Here is a 20,237-nt window from a genome sequence, read left to right as displayed (position 1 = left end):
CTGAATGTTGAGCTTTAAGCCAACCTTTTCACTCTCCCCTTTCACTTTCATCAAGAGGCTCTTTAGTTCTTCTTCACTTTCTGCCATAAGGATGGTGTCATCTACATATCTGAGGTTATTGATATTTCTCCCGGCAATCTTGATTCCAGCTTGTGCTTCCTCCAGCCCAACATTTCTCATGATGTACTGTGCATATAAGTTATATAAGCAGAGTGACAATATACAGCCTTGACGTACTCCTTTTCCTATTTGGAACCAGTCTGTTGTTCCATGTCCAGTTCTAACTGTTGCTTCCTGACCTGCATACAGGTTTCTCGAGAGGCAGATCAGGTGGTCTGGTATTCCCATCTCTTTCAGAATTTTCCACAGTTTATTATGATCCACATAGTCAAAGGCTTTGGCATTGTCTAAAGCAGAAATAGATGTTTTTCTGGAACTGTCTTCCTTTTTCCATGATCCAGCAAATGCTAGCAATTTGATCTCTGGTTCCTCTGCCTTTTCTAAAACCAGCTTGAACATCAGGAAGTTCACGGTGCATGTATTGCTGAAGCCTGGCTTGGAGAATTTTAAGCATTACTTTACTAGTGTGTGAGATGAGTACAATTGTGAGGTAGTTTGAACTTAGCACAGGTGTTCAATAAATATTTGTTGAATTAGTTTATTTCAAGTATTAAAAAATATATATAAAATATTAGACCTTAAAGGCATGCCTGCCCATTAACATCTCTAAGGAAACAAAGACATTCATTCTCATTATTACAATTCAACGTTGACTTGGTCGTGAGAACCTGTGTAGCGGGTCCAGCAGTAGAAACACAGCCTGCGTGGTTTGGAAAGGACGACACAGAATTACTGACAGGTGCTGCTTCGGTTTGTTTCAACATCCTTCCCCGCTCAAGCTATAGGGAGTAATGGCGAGTTCAATAATAGAATTTACTTATCAAATTCAGTGGTTTTCCCAAATATATGAATACAGATGTCGTGAAAATTTTAAAGGTTTTGGGGGGGGGATTTTTTTTCTCTTTCCTATAGGAATCAACAATACATGAACTGTTTAAGATCCATGTGATGAAAACCACAAAACATTCCTGAATGACATCAAAATAGACTAACCAATGGAGAGACACCATGTATATATAAGTGAGAAGGCGAATATCTACAAGCCTTCTCCGTTAGTTTAAAAGTTCATTGCAATCTCAATGTCAGTTCCCGTGGGACTTGTTTCAAACTCAATAATGTGGTTCTAAAGTTCATGGGAAAGAATAAATTATCGTGGATACCCATGGAAAATGTGAAAACCAAGGGTGGTGATGTAAGGCTTGTACTGTGAATAATGAACCATTTGAAAGCTACAGTAACTGAACTATGATCCTACGTTCATTAACTAGGTTGTTTCTATATGTGAGAGCAAGAAGGAATCCACTAAATGTCAGTATTAGCTGCATATCACTTATAGGGTATTATATGATTTTCAATTTGTGTTCTTTTTGTGTGTGTGTGTATATATATGCACATATGTGTGTGTGTGTGTATATACACACACACACACATTTATACATACATAAGATCATATAGTAAAATTCACCCCTGTAGTTTTGATTTTTGATTGATATGTACAGTTGTCTAAGTCTCACCAAATACAGGGTTTAGAATATTTTCATATTCCCCTCTGGAGTCAACCTTCTCCCTTTTATCACTGTCAGTTCAGTTCAGTCGCTCAGTCGTGTCTGACTCTTTGCGACCCCATGAATTGCAGCACGCCAGGCCTCCCTGTCCATCACCAACTCCCGGAGTTCACTCAGACTCACGTCCATCGAGTTGGTGATGCCATCCAGCCATCTCATCCTCTGTCATCCCCTTCTCCTCCTGCCCCCAATCCCTCCCAGCATCAGAGTCTTTTCCAATGAGTCAACTCTTCGCGTGAGGTGGCCAAAGTACTGGAGTTTCAGCTTCAGCATCATTCCCTCCAAAGAAATCCCAGGACTGATCTTCTTCAGAATGGACTGGTTTGATCTCCTTGCAGTCCAAGGGACTCTCAAGAGTCTTCTCCAACACCACAGTTCAAAAGCATCAATTCTTTGGCACTCAGCCTTCTTCACAGTCCAACTCTCACATCCATACATGACTTTTGTGTTTCTAGAATGTTACATACATGAATTTATACATTGTGCTACCTTATGTGTTGACATCTTTCAGTTAGCACAGTTTTGTTGTTTGTTTGATGTTTTGTTTTTAACAAAAGAAGTCCTTGGTGTCTGAGAATGATCTACATTTGTTTATCAGTAGATAAGCAAAATGTCCATTTTATTGTTGAGCCCTGTTCCATCATATGGATGTCCTGCGTTTGCTGATCCATTTAACAGGTAATAGACATATGGGTGGAGAAGGCAATGGCACCCCACTCCAGTACTCTTGCCTGGAAAATCCCATGGATGGTGGAGCCTGGTAGGCTGCAGTCCATGGGGTCGCTAAGAGTCAGACACGACTAAGCGCCTTAGCAGCAGCAGCAGCAACAGACATATAGGGTGATGTTTGGCATTTAAGACTAAGACTGTCTGTAAACATTTGTGTAGAGGTCTTTGGGTGGATGTATGTTTTCCTTTCTCTTCGTGAATACTTAGAAGCAGGATGATTGGTCCCTATGATCAATATATGATGGAATGTATAAGAAACTGCCAGACTTTGCCCAAAATATCTGTACCCTTTTGCCTTCAGACCAGTGATATAGCAGGATGTCAGTTGTTCTTGTATGTTTCATGTGTTTTGTATCCCAAGAAATATATACCTAAACCAAGGCTGGAAAGGTTTTTCTTTGTGTTTTCTTCTAGAATTTCTGCTGTTTTGGAGGTTTTGCATTTATGATGCATTTTATGCTAACTTTTGTATATGGTGTAGGGTGTAAGTCAGCCCTATTTTCCTCCATGTCTCCCTTCTTTTTCTTTCTGACTTTTCATATGTGTCTAATTGTATCATTTGAAAATACCATTTGTTAAAAGCATTATGCTACTGCTGCTAAGTCACTTCCGTAGTGTCCGACTCTGTGTGACCCCATAGACGGCAGCCCACCAGGCTCCCCTGTCCCTGGGATTCTCCAGGCAAGAACACTGGAGTGGGTTGCCATTTCCTTCTCCAATGCATGAAACTGAAAAGTGAAAGTGAAGTCCCTCAGTCGTGTCCGACTCATTGCGACCCCATGGACTGCAGCCCACCAGGCTCCTCCATCCATGGGATTTTCCAGGCAAGAGTACTGGAGTGGGGTGCCATTGCCTTCTCCAAAAGCACTATACTTTTCATTAAATTTTCTTGGCACTTTGGTTGAAAATCCATTAACCGTGTGTGTGTGGTCAGGTTTTGTCATCTATCGGTCTGTCCTTTCACCAGTACCATAGTCTTAATATCTGTAGTTTTGTAATAAATCTTAAAATCAGAGCGTGGTGTGTCCTTTAACTTCATTCAAAGTTTCTTTGGCTGTTTCACATCATTTGCTTTTCCACATAAAGTTTAGAATTAGATTGTTAATTTCTACAATACCTTCCTGCTGACTGTAGATCACTTGGCATCTTAACTATATTGATTCTTCCAGACCCTGAACATAAATACGTCTCCAGTTTGTTTGTTTTTTTTTAAGCATTCTTGGACTCTGTTATGAAGGTCTCCTGACTTCATACTTTTGTGACTTTATTCTTGTGTTTTATTGTATTTTATCTGTCATCATGATCACCACCATTATAACTAGCATTTGTGTATGTAGCCAGGCACTGGGCTAATATCCTTACATCAATAACCAATTTAAATCTTCCAACAATTTTGGAGTTTAAAGGTACTGTCCCCACTTTACAGATGAGGAAACTGAGGCTCAGAGAGCTTAAACGGCCTGTTGTACTTTATGTAGCCCTCTTGATCTGGGTCAGGCGATTCTTATAAACTGTCTGCCTCAAGCCTTTTAGTCTTGTCTTGGAAGCTAATTTTCTATCATCTACCTGTAAACCTTTACCATAGAAAGAAAAGTATTGTAAAATAATGAAAGGAATGTGCGTGATATTAAGATCTGTATTTCGTATGGAGACGGGATATCTTTACTCTTCCTTCCGTCACTGAAGAGCATTTTGTCAAGGCCAGCAAGCACTTCTACAGTGAGCAGTCCAAATAAATCAATCGTTCTTGCATTGAAGAAGAATGCGTGTGTCAGAACTTTATATACAAAAGCCTTAAAGCTCTCCATTCACTTACACTTTTGCTCCTCAAACAGTTTCCTGAGTGAATATTTCTGAGTTGGGAAGTTTGACTCCTCCTCTCTCCCTTCCCTAAATGTCTTAAAATAGCTAACCCGTTGCTTGTTTTCCTGTTATGACAGTCAATAATAATTCCTATGACTGGAAAAGAAATGCTTGCTCCTTAGACTCTGCTTGCCAGTCTGTAATAGCCGCCTTGTATAACTTTTGTGGCATTGTGTCTTAATGAATTGTTGTCGTGTCCGCCTCCTCCAGTAGTCTGTGAGTAGAAGTTTATTTTGGAGTTTGCACAGGTATGGAAATGGTGGAAAAATATTCCAGTAAAACGTGAATACCTGTCAGCTAGATCCATTCTTTATTAGCAGTCTGTCAGGTATGCGTTAACTCCGCCCTCTCTCCATTGTGTATTTGTATATCTCAAATGTAAATTTATTTCTTTACCAGTGGAAAAGTCTGTCACGGACATGGTGGCACGTTCGTCCCTCATTGTTTCTTGCATCTCCCGAGAAAGTAATTCTGCTGCATAGCTGGTAATCATATGGCATCTATAAAAATTAACAATTCTATAATATAATATCTACCCCAGATGAGGTTTCCACATTGGCCTTCTTTAAGGGCGCAGGACAATGGCCTTATCCGATGTTGCTTTGTCTGCAGCCTCCGCCCCCCTTTTCCCCTCTTCACCCCTCCTCCGTCTCCTCTTCCTTCTCCTTTAACTTGGGGTCTGAGCCCTGTTTCTTGCTCTTCTCATCTCCTAAGTGTGTGTTGGCCAACTCTCTCTATACTCTCACTTATAAAAAGGAGTTAATCATCTTCCATACTTCTTCCCCCATCTAGGGTGAGGATGTTTTCCTCAAAGAGTTATTGCTTATTATCTCACATTTTTGGCACAGGGATCTCAGGGATGATGCGTCCTCTGTGTTCTTCACCCCCTGGGGGCACAGTCTGTAATGAGGAAGAACGTGGGGGTGATAGTTTCAAATTGAGTGTCTTCATCCCCGAGGACCTTTATCCGAATCTTTTCAGTCCCATTGAGAATCCTTTCTGGAATCAACCATTGCTTTAGGGATTGGAACGGATGGTTTCCTTATTTTCTGGTTCCGTCTACACATTGTGATCTGTAAGGTAAGGGTCTTACCTTTGTCTCTCTTTTCAACACTGCCTGCCTTGCCAAGACCCCTTGTCTGAGTACCAGTGTAGACTCAAAGACTTGCCGCTGCGTCGTGATCCATCGCTCCCGTCGTCCTCACTTCTGCCAGGACAGTCTCTTCCAGCATCCTCCTGGGTCCTCCTGCCTTAGTCCTTTGGCCCCAGGCCCCCGTGTGTGCTCATTCTGGGGGCACTGTGTGTACCCACCTGGCCAAGCCCCCAGACTCCGTGTTGTCAACACAGCGCCCACTCTTTGAGTGTCTGTTGAGTGTTACACTTACTAATACTTGGCAACATTTTGAATCTCCTCATCATTTCTGCCTTATCTCCCCAATTGCTTCTAGTATGTTCCAAGTGGCCCCATCACCTCCGAATCTGAGGACGCTTTGATTTCCTCAGGGCTGTGGGGAAAGGGCGATGGGACGGGCAGCTAGCCCCTGCGGGGGAGTTTTCATGCCACCTGTGTTTTCTTGCACACCTGCTCAGCACGCACATTGCTCTGCAGAATTTCTTTTGGGTACCGCCCCCCTAGACTGAGTTCCACTTCCCCATTGTAGGAGATTTTGGAAATAAACCTCAAGGCATTTAGTGCTTAAAGAACTTTGAGGGCTTTTGTGGTCATGAGCAGACAAGCTATTAGTGATGGATTGTGATAGGTGGTATTTGAGCCTTATCTGCACACTGTAGATTTATATATTTATGTATAAATATTTCCTAAGAAATAACATCTTATAAATCAGATTATCATTGCTTCTATTTTAAAATGATCTTATATTCCAAAATGTATTTTGTTCTCCTTATGATTCATTAGTTTGTTTGTTTTTTTTTAGCATTTTGTATGTGACAGTTTTCTCCACATCAACTCATCTAACCAATATAAATACTATTGAGCACAGCATCATTTTATGATTCATAGAGAGGAATTTCATTTCATCCAATAAAGAGTTTCAATTTTAATCTATAACTATGATGACAAGAATGTCGTTTATGGACAAAAGAGAGTTTAAAAATGTGTAGTAAATTGATCCCCCTTCAAAGGCAAAATGCTATTAAGACTGAATTACTCTTGGTTTTACTACGGTGTGTTCACAGTTAACTGTATATCGTGGGAGAAGATCTGAAAGCGCTCCAAGGTTCTGGTATTATCTGATTTACTGTTTCTGAAAATAAATATAAAATTTTCTGTAGTAATCTGACTTATGTTAGCAACAAATGAATTATATCAAGAAATTTTATACAATATATGTGTATTCCTCTTTATACCACAAAGTATAATGGCATATATATAAAATTTGATTGTAATTTATTTTTACTCTTCATAACAAATGTGAATACGTGTTTAATTTATTATGTGGAATAAGCAGCAAATAATTGTTATGGGTAATACAAGATCCAGAGAGTTCCTTTTGGTATATTTTTCCTATAAACACCTTCCTACAATTACTGCCACCATAAAGTTGAAATTGATTTTGTTTTTAAAATTAAAGTTTTTTTCTTTATCGTGTCTGCAATGATATGAGCTGTAGCGTTCAATTTAAATTTAAAATGCAGGTTTAATTTGTTGCTAGTAGTTGAAAGGAGCTAATAGATGACATTAGTTTCATTTCTCAACCATACTATTTTTAATTTGGTATAGCGTCTTTTTACAAACATTCCTCACTCTATGGTCCTTTATAAAACAAGAGATCACAATAGTTTGGAAACTAAATGAGTAAAAATTAACTGTACTTTGGGTAGATGATTCATGGGACTGACTTTTTCTTGAAATGAGAAAAGAAACAAAAGACTGCCCTCAGTTTCACCATGGATTGTATTTTGGGGAAAGATGTAGTTAAGTTCAAATGGTATGAGTGAATATTTATTTTTCCAATAACCTCAGTGTTAACAATAGTACTTGATTCAGCCTTTTTATTATGTATTATGCTTAAGCACATATTTAATTAACAAGATGTTGAATACTCTGCGAAGCACAGCAGTGACTTGTGTCTTCTGCTGTATCTCGCAAGGGCACTGTCTTCTCTTCGTCCTACACCATTGCTCTACTGCATTATCATTTCTTCCTTATGACCCCCAACCCCATCCTAAAAGGGTTAAGTGATTTCCCATGATGTCAAAATACATGAATGAAGAAACAAAGCAAAGGTGAGAAAAACTTCCTTGTATCTATTTCACAAATCTAAAGAGAAAGAATAATTTCACAAGGATCATAGAATTTGGAAGGAGTTTTCCAGATGGGTTGTTATCATTTTAAATCTGAGTGTTTACAAGGGCTTGACTTGCCCTGAGAACTAGGTGTCTCCTTCACTGTCCTCGCCTGATCAATTCCTAGGCCATGCTTGCATCTCTACTTGTGCGTTTCTTTTTTTCTTTTTTTTTATAATTTTTATTTATTTTGCTGTGCCAGGTCTTAATATCGGCATGCAGGACCTTTAGTTACAACATGTGGGATCTAGTTCCCTGACTCGGGAATGGACCCAGGCTCCCAGTATTGGGAGCTTGGAGTCTTAACCACTGGACCTCTTCTTTTGTTCTCGAATGTTTGAGAATGATTGTTCTGTCTGTAATATTCCACAGTCTCACACATGTGAGTCTTGATTGTGTTTGACCCTCAGTGGGCCCTGTCATTTTGGATATGCTTGTCATTTTAGAATAATTATCTTACATTGTTTAGTTAATTAATTTATATTTAAGAATTTTGACAGCTTTGTTGTGATCTAATTTTTATGCCATAAAATTCATCTATTTAATGTAAGAATATAAGGTTTTAACTATAGGCACATGATCCACTTTAGAATATTGTTGTCACTCACAAAGGAAACCCATACCCAAAGGCAGTTGCTCTTCATTCTCCCCTTAAACTTCCAGCTCTTGGCAATCCCAAGTCTAACTTCATGTTTTTATGGGTTTGCCTGTCCTGGACACTTTCTAGAATGAAATCAGGCAAAATACAGTCATCTGTGACTAACTTGTCAATTTCTGCAAAGCAGCCAGCTGGAATTTTGATAGGAATTGGGTTGAATCTGTACCTCAATTTGGGGAGTATAGTCCTTTTAACAATATTAAGTCTTCTATTTCATGAACATGGGGTATTTTTCTATTTATTTAGGTCCTCTTTAATTTCCTTTAACAGTACCTTCTAGTTTTGGAGGTCCAAGTATTATATAATTTTGTTAAATTTATTCTTGTTTGTTTTGATGCTTTAGTGAAAGGAATTTTTCCCTTGAATTTTATTTTCAGATTATTCATTGCCAGTGTTAGAAAAACAATTGAGTTTTGTCATTTGATCCTGTATCCTATAATCTGTGAATTCATTTATTAGTTCTAATAATCCTTTAATGAGTCTTCTATCATTTTGTAAAAATACTTTTGTCTCCCCATTTTCTGTGTTCTTTCTGGAATTTCTATTGATTAAATATTGACTCCTGAATGGATTCTCTGATGTTTTTATTCTCCGTGTGTCGTCTTGTTCTGCTTTTGGAGGATTTCATTAATTGTATGTTCTCAAACTCCTATTAAGATGTTTATTTCTGCTAATACAGCTGAAACATTCCATAATCATTTCATTGTATCTGTTCCTTTTTTTTTCTTTTTATAACATATGTTCTTGTTTTATGGATGTCATCTCTTACCTAGCTGAAGATAATAATGATTGAATTTTCTTACGTTTTCTCAATTTTCTTTCATTCCTCTGGCTTCTGTTCTTGCTTGTTCTGGCCTCCTTTATTAATATCTGGTCGGTTTTTCTCCTGAGGACTGAAGTCACTTTCGGACCCTCTGTTCCCCCTAGATGCACAGACCTTGAAGGCTCTGGGCCTCACTGCATGAGGAGCCCATGCGGACGGGGTCCTCATGCTGTCAGAACCTTGATGAGAAGTTATTAGGTATTCTCTTGGGCTGCTCAGTTTCTCCAGAGAGGATTCTTCCAATTGCCTGTTCCAGTTTGTTACGGGGCTTAAGTGCAGGCTGCTTATCCTTGGTGTTTTGCTGGGAGCCGAGCTGAGCAGAGCAGTGTGGGGACTTAGAATAATCGGCTTCCTATCACGGGACAGTCTCAGCAAGTGGTCCTGCCCCGCTATCTCTTCTGTTTCGTCAGGAGGGTAAACATGTGGTTCCCTCCTGGGAGCGAGTCAGTCCCCTTAGAGGACCTGCTGGGGTGGGCATATTGGCCAGGTTTTAAAGACATCAGGGCTTTGGATTTCCAGTTGACACATAGCCTTGCTCTCTGAGTAACTGGCAGCTCTAGTTTCCTAGACTTTCCAGGACTCTCTGCCCAGAATCAACAGGATTCCTGATAGATATCCATTCCCTTCCTGCTTCCAGCACAGCTAGTAATCATTTCTGCATCTGCTTGTCAGCTTCCAGAATTCTCTCTCCCGTGGTTCTGTCTCTCTTCTTCTCCTGGTCTTTGTGCATTTGTGAACTTTAGAAACATTATTGTCAGTTTAGTGTGAGGAAACAGACGAGTCTGTGTTTACAGCTGTTTTTAATTTGTTATGTGGATGCCCCCATGTGTATTTTTCACAAACATCATCCCTACAGAGGCTTTGGAGGACGCTTTGGGCCAGTGAATGCCATGTTGAGATATTCTTTGTGTTATCTGTCTGGACTCCCTATGTTTCTCTCTTAAGTTTCCTTATAACAAATAGAACCTTTAAACATTTCACCATTGGCTTTCCCTCTTGAAAACAGAAAGCCTTGCACTCTCTAGGGCTTCTTATCTGTCCAAGAACTTATCTGTATGGGGATTTATTTCATATCATCCCTGCCTTTGAAAGGAAATCAACCTGTATATTCACTGAAAGGACTGATGCTGAAGCTGAAGCTCCAATACTTTGGCCCCCTGATGCGAAGAGCCATCTCTTTGGAAAAGACCTGGGAAAGATTGAAGGCAGAAGAAGTGGGTGGCAGAAGATGAGATGGTTCGATAGCATCACCGACTCAATGGACATGAATTTGAGCCAACTCCGGGGGAGAGTGGACTGAGGAGCCTGGCGTACTGCAGTCCACGGGGTCACGGAGAGTCAGATATGACTTAGCGAACAGCAACAACAATTGCCTTTGAAACAGAGCACTCGACTCTCAACCACATTCCCTTTTCCAGATCCTAGTCCTCATAATGTTGCTGTACAGTATTGATTCTTGGGCTGAAATGCTCCCCAGTATGGAAGTCACCTAGAATCCACCAAGTGATACCTCTTCCCACCTTTGCTGCAATTCTTGCCCCGTGTCCTTCAGCAGTATCATTGGAGGATTACTTTGTTTTCAACTTTTGATGGTGATTATGAAGTAGGTTTGTTTTCATTGATATATTTGAAATGAAATATATAAATGAGAATTCCTCTTCAAAGCACTTGCTTTCATGAAAACACATTTAAAATTTTTGACACGTCATCACTGGCCACCAAGAAGTGTAATCCCCAATATAAATAGTAGATTCTCCTTTTATTCAAGCCTGCTGCCTGCCCTCCAGACCACATGTCCCTGGAGCTCTGTCTGCAGCTCCGACAGCTTCTGCGATTTGGAGCTCCCCCAAATCCCTTGGCGTTTAGAGTACTTGGAAGAGACTTACAATTTCTGCCTGTGCTGTGGGCCCCATGCACGTGTGAGATCCAGGGGTGTGTGAAGCGTTCTGGACTGTGGATGGGATTACCAAGAGCAATGTCAAGCTTTATTCTCTGAGCCTCATGACTCAGTCCTGATGTCTTTACATAAAAGAGGTGCCCCTTCACAGCTCAAGACTGTGAATACAAATCCTTGGGATTTTCCCTTCCAATTCATGTACACGGTCTTGGACTCTAGACTAGGCAAAGATGGCAAAGATACCATTGACAAGAACTCGCCCTAAGTGACTGTTCTTCAAAATCTGTGTTAGAAGCCTTTTGTCTCTACCCCGTTGCGACTTTGCACTCACTTGCCTGCCACACAGCGTCCCCTGCCCCACCAGCAGTGCTGCGTTCTGCCTGTCCTCCAGTCTGTCTGTCCACCTGCTTAGAGCCCTGGTGTTCCAGATTTAAAATGGGCTGGACGAGGGCCAGAAAGAAAATTCCAGGGGGCGCACAGACGCAAGTTCAGCCCAAGGCTTGAGGAGCAGTGACCTAGTCCACGTGGGCAGAGGGAGGCCCATGAAAGAACTTTTTGAGAATAAGGGAACCCCTAAGGACACCGAGGGTCAGGGGGAGAAGATGGAGATCTCAGCTGTCTTATCTAATGACTACCTTTTTTTAGAATTTATTTTTTAATTGGAGGATAATTGCTTTCACATGCTGTGTTGGTTTCTGCCATACAAAATGTGAATCAGCCATAAGTATCCCTATGTCCCCTCCCTCTTGAGCCTCCCTCCCACCCTCCCCAGAATTTCTGCCCCATCCCACCACTGGCGGTCGCACAGAGCGCTGGGTTGAACTCCCTTTGCTACACAGCAAATTCCCGCCCGCCGTCTATTTTACATTTGGTGGGGTATGTATGTCAATGCAACTCTCAGTTACTGTCCCACCTTTTAAAATGCTAGTATATTTTCCAGTTTTAAAGTAATCTGGACTCATCCTCCCGCCCTCATCACTATGTGGTGTCTTTTCTTTGAATTGTTTCTCCTTTTGACTTTTTCCTGTGCTATATTTTTTTCTTTTGCTGAAAACTACCATGATTATGTCTGATTTTCATCTTTGAGCATTTTCTTATGCTACTTAAAACAGTTCATATTTTCATGATTATTGTTTGATGGTTACATAATATTTCATCAAAAAACTATGGTATGTTTATGTGAATTAGCAAATAAAAAATGAACTTCAGGTAAACAACAAATCATTTCTGTAGTATTATGAATGTCATGTGCAAAATTTCCAATGCAATCTTTGGGACATATTTTTCTGAGATTCAAATTGAGCTGGGCATCCTATATTTTACCTTGCAATCTTACAGAATATCATATTACTTATACAGTTCCTAGCTGTTGAACACTGAGATGTTTTCAGAGATGCAATGGACATCTTTGGGCATAAAATTTCTGATTCTGAATTACTTCTTTAGGTGGCTTGTGGGAAGTAGAATTACCCTGAGGAGATGAGTATTTTTTTCCAAGACTTTTTAAACCTATTGCCAAATCACTTTTTAAAAAGGTTATAGCAATTTATGCTCCCACCAGTGGAGTCTAAGAGTGCTCATCCCCTGTGCCCTTGCTAACATTATCATCACTTAAATACTCCTCTGCTATTTTGGCAGGCAAATAATGATATACCATTTTCATCTCTGATTGCTAATGAAGTTCACATTTTTTTGTTTATGAGGCTTCCATGTCTTGGTTTTTAAAAGTTCTGCCTCTGCCTCCTGACTTCTCTGTCCCTATTTTGCATGGCTTTGAAGTCATAAGGAATATGTCTTGCTTTTATTTATTTGCTCATTTTTACTCAGCCACTGGGACTAGAACTCGACCCCCGGGCTCAGTTTCTAGGAGGAATTCTGTACATCACCCCCAGCCTACCTGCCCACCCACCCATTGTCTAAACTAAAAGCGTCCTATGACTTCTAAATGCATTTCCAAAAAATCAATGGCCAGGCATCGAATTGTAATTTTCTTCTGAGCCTGCAGAATAAGTTTTGTGTCACAGCTCACCCCCACTTCTGTTTCTGGTGTGTGATTGGTTTCAAATACAGCTTCCATAAATACCTGCTTTCCATCTACCCTTAGAAACCCACACTCTGCTCCAGAGGGTTCCACTGAGTTCACGTAGGCAGTCATGCTCCATGGTGTCCGCCGTGTTTCTTCTCTAAAGATGCTGGCCCCCTCGCATGGGACTCCGTTCTGAGGGAAAGAGGGGGCCTTTCTGTGAAATTTGACAGGTATATTACCTCTTTCTCGGTGGGGTCCAGAATTTCTGCTTAGAAAAGCACTGAAATAGAAAGATTTGCTTCCTCTAAGCAAGACTGAACTATACAAACTGCTTTCCGTAACGTTTCCTTAGATTAAGTAGGGAGCGCGTTGTACCTGCGGCCTTTTGACCTCTAACTCAGGGCGATGACCTGCCCTTGTCCTCCAATTAGTCCCCATCACAGTTAGACAAGAGGCCATTTGGCTGCCCTCTCTGTGATATTCTCATGCAAATGCAGAGCTTCCCGACCAGCCATTGAAGCCTTCCCAGGATTTGCTTTATGGAAATTGCTATGTTCTCTTCAGGGTTTCATTTTCTGCATCATGTCAGCTCCCCCTGCCTTTGCCTTGCATGGAATTTTCAGCATTGCGTGGCAGTCTGCTCCCTCAATTGAGCATGTCCACGTCACCTGTTTGAGTGTCTGGCCAGATTCTGGATGTTCTATGTATTTCTGTTGTTTTTAAATGGATATTACTCCCTGCTCATGTTTTTTGCATTTTCAAGACTGCTCTGGGGTCTTCTTTCTACTTTGAACTTCATATTTAAAGTGCAGTACGTGAAGTCTGTTGCTCTGAATTGTACACAGCTGGCTTTGTGATTTCAGTGACTGTAATATGGGAGTCCCGATTCTTTAACCCCTTTGACCTGCAGAAAATTAATATGAACCCCTGGCAGGTGAAACTTCTCGTTCTAGAAAAGCTCCTTGTCTGGGAGGGAGGCGTCCAGGTCGTAGCCAGCTGGGTCAGGGGAGAACTGGAGACACTGTCTATGGCCACCTTTTCCGCTTCCTCATGCTCTTCCCAGCTTTCTCTAATGACTGCAGAAGTTTGAGAAAGTGAATCTCTGTTTCAGGTTGGCCGTTAGCAGTGACCTCAAATTTCTCAGAAAAATAATTAAAATGCATATCTGGATGGAAAATTAGCCCAGCTCCTCAGCACCTACCTCATAGGGGGTATTCTGGATTCACAGCCGGGTTTCCTTATTTTCATCGAGAGGGGAACACTTTTGTTTATAATCTGGGAACAAGAAGAAAATCTGTGGTGTGATTGAATGAGGCCATGTTTCTAGTGGCCCTGGCATAGCGCTTGACACATGGTAATCAATCAACATGTAATATGATGAAGAGTGTTATCCAAAAGATGGCTTTCATCAGAAGTAAAGAAGATACAAAGGTGGCTTCTCTTGTGCTCAAGAAGATGCTAAACACCTACATATTACAAAAGTTCATCTTCATAAATGGATATCTTGCCATTTTACAGATCATCCCTCCAGTGGAAAACACGCATTATTTAAGCTCTTTCCCTGAACACCAACTTGGAATCTAAATTTCAGCAATTATCATCATTCACAAATAATTTACACTTCTGGGCAAATGGAACATACCATATTATCATTATTTTATTTGGCTAACTATGTAATGCATTTCCTGAGGACTCATGTGGAAGCATATATGTATATTACAGATATAAAATGGCTCAGAAAAAAATAGTGGACTTTGATATTTCACTTCAGAGCGTGCATTCCAAATTCATACAAGAGATATTCAGGCATTCAAACATATTGTTTGTAAAAGCAGAGTTAGTAAAAGAATACAATCTGAACTCATTTAGCGAGGCAAAATTAGGGGCATGTCTCAGAGTATGTCTCATCCTGTAATTTTACCAGACTCGTACTGCTTTGATGGGAGAAAATATATGTCCTATGTTTCTTGCAATGTCATTACTTTAGGGGGAAATGTTTAAAAGCAAGGAAGGTTGTTAGGACGCTGTCAGCCATGAGCCTCAGAAATGATACAGTCCAATTAATGGCAACAGGACAGTTTACCCGCCTGTCTAGTCACTAGACCAAATTTGCCTTGGTGTGCCTGCACACACCCACAGGTGCACAGATCTGCACGTGCACACACGTGTGCACTTCCGTTGCTCAGTGCTCTGGTCCCATCCTGTCCCGTGTCTTGATTTCCTTTGGTGGTTTCTTTTTTCCCCCTTCTTTCCTTTTCCTGCCAGCTCTGTCTGTTTTGAGAAATTCCTGTCTCTCCCACTTTACATTCTGATGAGGCCGCATTCCTCCCCACATGCTTCTCCTGGAGGAGAATTGGACCATAACTCATTGTGGAGTCACTGGTGATTGCCTCCAAATTGGCCAAGGGGGATACAGGCAGATTTGAGAAATAAAAGGCCTTTCTTTGCCACAGCCCAGGAGGAGGTGCTGCACACACACTTGGCCTGATAATAAGGGCAGCGACTTTCCAGAGAACACAAAATACAAGTGGCAGTGATTTCAATCCTGTCTCCCATTTGCACATATTTAATGCAAAAACCCTTTCAAGCTTGTTTTTTCCAGACTGGACAGTCATGTATCAGCAAGCATTTAATGGAGTCAGAGAGACAGAAACGTAGCAAAAGAGAAGATGCTGAGGCTGAAGTGACTGGTCACCTAGCTGGCCAGCCTCGCTCGTGGTGTCTCCTTGATGGGCTGTGATCCCAGACTCTTAGTTCAATTCACATCAATTCTCCTCCTCTCTGCCGACCAGAGTTTTTATTTTTTTTGTCGTGGTAGAAGTCACACACTGTTTTAACTATATTTAACTGTACAGTTCAGCGGCACTAAGCAGCTCTCACCCTCCTGCTCTACCTCTCGAATTTTTCACCTTCCTAAACTGAAACTGTCCCCACTAAACACTAACGCCCCCTCCCCACTCTGCACCCTCAAAACCCCCAGCCCCTGGTACATCTACCAATGTGCTTTCTGACTATGAATCAGACTATTCTAGATACCGCATATAAGTGGAATCAACAGTATTTTTGTGCACCTAATGTATATTTGAATGCATTTTTAAGGATTAGGATTGACATGCATACACTGCTGTGTATATTCTTTTCCAACTCCCTGATAGCTGAGTTGGAAAAGAATCCGCCTGCAATCAGGAGACCCCCGTTTGATTCCTGGGTCGGGAAGATCCTCTGGAGATGGGATAGGCTACCCACTCCGCTATTCTTGGGCTTCCCTGGTGGCTCAGCTGGTAAGGTATCCACCTGCAATGTGGAAGACTTGGGTTTGATCCCTGGGTTGGGAAAGGCTACCCACTCCAGTATTCTGGCCTGGAGAATTCCCTGGACTGTATGGCCCATGGGGTTGCAAAGAGTCAGACACCACTGAGTGACTTTCACTTTCACATGTATAAAGTAGATGGCTAATGAGGACCTACTGTTACAGCAGAGGAGAAACAGAAGAAGGGGCTGTTGGTTTACATCGACTTTTGCGTGTTGTTCTCTCATCATCTAACTATATCTTTTGATTTGTTTGCAGGGAAATTTCGTGGCCTGTATGACAGCTATCCTACGACAAATGGAAGACTATCATTATGCCCATTTGATCAAGACTTTTGGGAAGATGAGGACCGATGTGGTGGTGAGTGTGACTCTGACTGTTCATATAACCTTGTTTTGAGCTCAGCCTTTTAGACAAAATGCTGATATCAATATTTCCATTTTCAGTTTGATTTTAGACTTGCCTCCACTTGACTTCAGAAGCCCAGAGATGGTCTAGGTAAAAGTGTGTTTGTAAGAAGATAAGGGTCCTATTTAAAATGGATAACTAACAAGGACCTACTGTATAATGCATGGCTCAATATTAACAGTGTGGCAGCCTGAATGGGAGGGGAGTTTGGAGAATGGATAACACATGTATATATGTGGCTGGATCCCTTCTGAAACTATCGCAACATTGTTAATCAGCTACAACCCAACACAACACAAAAGGTTTAAAATTAAAAAGAGAGAGAGAGAAGATAAGCTTTCTGCAATAGGCTCACTCCTTCTACTGACCTGGAAAGTGACCCAGGGTATCAGCCCAGAAAAATCCGTTTTCTGTTCTTTCCTCTCCCAGGCTTTAGGGTCATGGTAAATTTGGAGACGTTACCAGAGAGAGCTACCATTAGCTCCTGTTTATTTATCGATTGACACTCGATAGAAGCCAAGGAGAATTTTCAGCCTTAAATTGTGCTCTGTTATTAATTAGCTTTCATCATGGAGGCTCATTAGCATTTCTGGAAATAATTCTCTAGTCATCTTCAGTGAGACTGTGATACAACTTAATCAGGAGAAGTACAATAGAGAGGAACGTATCCTTGGAGGCACCGTCCCTGACAAGCTGGCATCACAGGGCCATATGGCAGATGTCCTCTGCGAAGCCACCGCCAGCATCTCTGCAGAGTTGCCAAGTAGATGTCCACCCTCCACTCCTGTGTCTCGGAGAACCGATTCCAGTTCTGAGGCCCCTAGATTCCTACAAACCACAGGAAGCTCTGCTAGTGTTTCCAAAACAACGTTGATTGCACTTGACGTCAGCCTTATTAAGGGATGGTCAGAAGACAAGGCATTTAAGCATTTTTTCAAAGGATGAATTCTAATAAAAAGAAGCTACATCACTAATCACTGCCATTATATATGCTTATGTGTATGCCTATGTATATTTAAGTTTGTATTTATCCAATACTTTGGCCACCTCATGCGAAGAGTTGACTCATTGGAAAAGACCCTGATGCTGGGAAAGATTGAGGGCAGGAGGAAAAGGGGACAACAGAGGATGAGATGGCTGGATGGCATCACTGACTCGATGGGCATGAGTTTGGGTAGACCCTGGGGGTTGATGATGGACAGGGAGGCCTGGCATGCTGCGATTCTTGGGGTCACAAAGAGTTGGACACAACTGAGCGACTGAACTGAACTGAATTGATGTAATATTTAATAACATAATAGATAATAATAAATAATTGGATTTAAATTTCTAAAGATACACAAATGGATTTATACCTTAAAATCATACCAATTTTCCTTCAATCAAAGTCAAGGGGAACTTGCCTGTGGTCCAGTGGTTAAGACTTCACCTTGCAATGCAAGGGGTGTGGGTTTGATCTTTAGTCGGGAAGCTAAGGTCCCACATGCCTCATGGCCAAAAAAACCAAAACACAAAATAGAAGCAATATTGTTACAAATTCAAAAAAGACTTTAAAAATGATCCACATCAGAAAAAAAAATCTTACAAAGGAATCAAGGAGCAAGAATGTGTATGTGATGATGTGTCTATATGTTTAGTTTTTGTGTAATATTAACGAGCAGTTTAATGTAGGACTCTTCTCAGGCTTTATATGTTTAGTTTTTGTGTAATATTAAGGAGCAGTGTCATGTAGGACTCTTCTCACGCGTGTAACATATCACATGTGATGTTATCCTGGGATTCTTCAGCAGGCATATCATAGTGAAGTTCCATTTGCCTTGTGAAACATTTCATGCCTCCTGTTTGATCATCGGAAGGATCAATTCAGTTCAGTTCAGTCGCACAGTCATGTCCGACTGTTGCAACCCTGTGGACTGCAGCCTGCCAGGCCTCCCTGTCCATCACCAACTCCCAGAGTTTACTCAAACTCATGTCCATCGAGTTGGTGATGCCATCCAACCATCTCATCCTCTGTTGTCCCCTTCTCTTCCCGCCTTCAATCTTTCCCAGCATTAGGGTCTTTTGAAACGAGTCAGCTCTTTGCATCAGGTGGCCAAAGTATTGGAGTTTCAGCTTTAACATCAGTCCTTCCAATGAACACCCAGGACCAATCTCCTTTAGAATGGACTGGTTGGATCTCCTTGCAGTCCAAGGCACTCTCAAGAGTCTTCTCCAACACTGCAGTTCAAAAGCATCAATTCTTCGGCGCTCAGCTTTCTTTATAGTCCAACTCTCACATCCATACATGACTACTGGAAAAACCATAGCCTTGACTAGACAGACCTTTGTTGGCAAAGTAATGTCTCTGCTTTTTAATATGCTGTCTAGTTTGTTCATAACTTTCCTTCCATTTAATTTCTTGACTGCAATCACCATCTGCAGTGATTTTGGAGCCCCCCAAAATAAAGTCAGCTACTGTTTCCACTGTTTCCCCATCTATTTGCCATGAAGTGATGGGACCAGATGCCATGATCTTAGTTTTCTGAATGTTCAGCTTTAAGCCAGTTGTAGCTAAATCTATATGAGCAATTTCCTAGATAATGGTTCAGGCTAAAGGATAAACTTCAGAATGAGAAGTGTTACCCATGCTGAAAACTCAGGGCTCCAATAAATCATTTGTCCTTTACAGATTAGTCACGTGATCAAAATCTTATGATTCATGCAAACTGTTAAAAATATTTAATCCAGATTATTCAAGTGTGCTGTGGATAGGGAACCTTCAGGATGTCATGAAAAAGTGATTTTACAAAATGGTGTTTAAAAATGACTGTAACATCCTGAATTCCAAGCATGTACCCTCTCTCCTTGCAGGAAGCAGATCATCAGATACTTGTTATGTGTTGTGGCCCTGATTTCCCAAGGGATTTTATTTCTGTAGACACAGTGGTTCAGAGCATCAATTATTTGCGAACGATTTGATTTCCATTATGAAATGGCATTTGTGGTTTTGGACATCATGAATTCATACTGCAAGGATTGTAAACCTTTTTTATTGTTGTTAATCTGTCAGAACCTTCGTAAAATGGGTTCCTATCTGTTAACTATCCATAGAGAGGATTTGACTATTTTTCTACGTGGACAACTGCTCACAAAAACGAAAGAGCATTTTGTGTTAAATAATTGGAAGTTAATCGGTACTGCGATGTGCAAAGAGCCTCAACTCTTTTCTCAAGACTACTTCCTTGTTAAAAGTGCTACCTTAGGTTTTCAAATTTAGCCCTTTTTTTTGGATGAATGAGTCATTCTCAAACGAAATTGCAGTTATGATCAACACCAAAGTCACGAGCCTCAGAACTGTTACTTTTACGGCCTCTCAGATGGCCCCTTGGACCCCCAGACCATGAGAGGATGGAACACAGCATGAAATGGAAAGTCTAAGCCAGGAAAGAAAGAGGATAGACATTTCAGCTCAAAATTGTCATAATAGAGATTGTCCCTTTAGGATGGGCAACCGTGAACAGTCTTTAAGTTCTTCTTCTGCGTTGGAGATGCG

General features: G+C 41.1%; 1 protein-coding gene across 1 annotated transcript in view; it reads left to right on the top strand.

Moving 5' to 3' along the window:
- DOCK1 (dedicator of cytokinesis 1) overlaps nt 1-20,237 on the top strand; it is a 570,389-nt gene that overhangs the window by 338,362 nt on the left and 211,790 nt on the right. Inside the window, exon 28 of the mRNA XM_010859569.1 lies at nt 16,556-16,657. Coding sequence (XP_010857871.1) covers nt 16,556-16,657 — 102 coding nt within the window. The remainder of the gene's footprint in view (nt 1-16,555; nt 16,658-20,237) is intronic.

This window comes from Bison bison, unplaced genomic scaffold, assembly GCF_000754665.1.
Source record: "Bison bison bison isolate TAMUID 2011002044 unplaced genomic scaffold, Bison_UMD1.0 scf7180017864456, whole genome shotgun sequence".
Classification (NCBI taxonomy): Eukaryota; Metazoa; Chordata; class Mammalia; order Artiodactyla; family Bovidae; genus Bison; species Bison bison.
The sequence above is the reverse complement of the archived record's forward strand: the minus strand, read 5'-3'. Positions and strand labels throughout refer to the sequence as shown.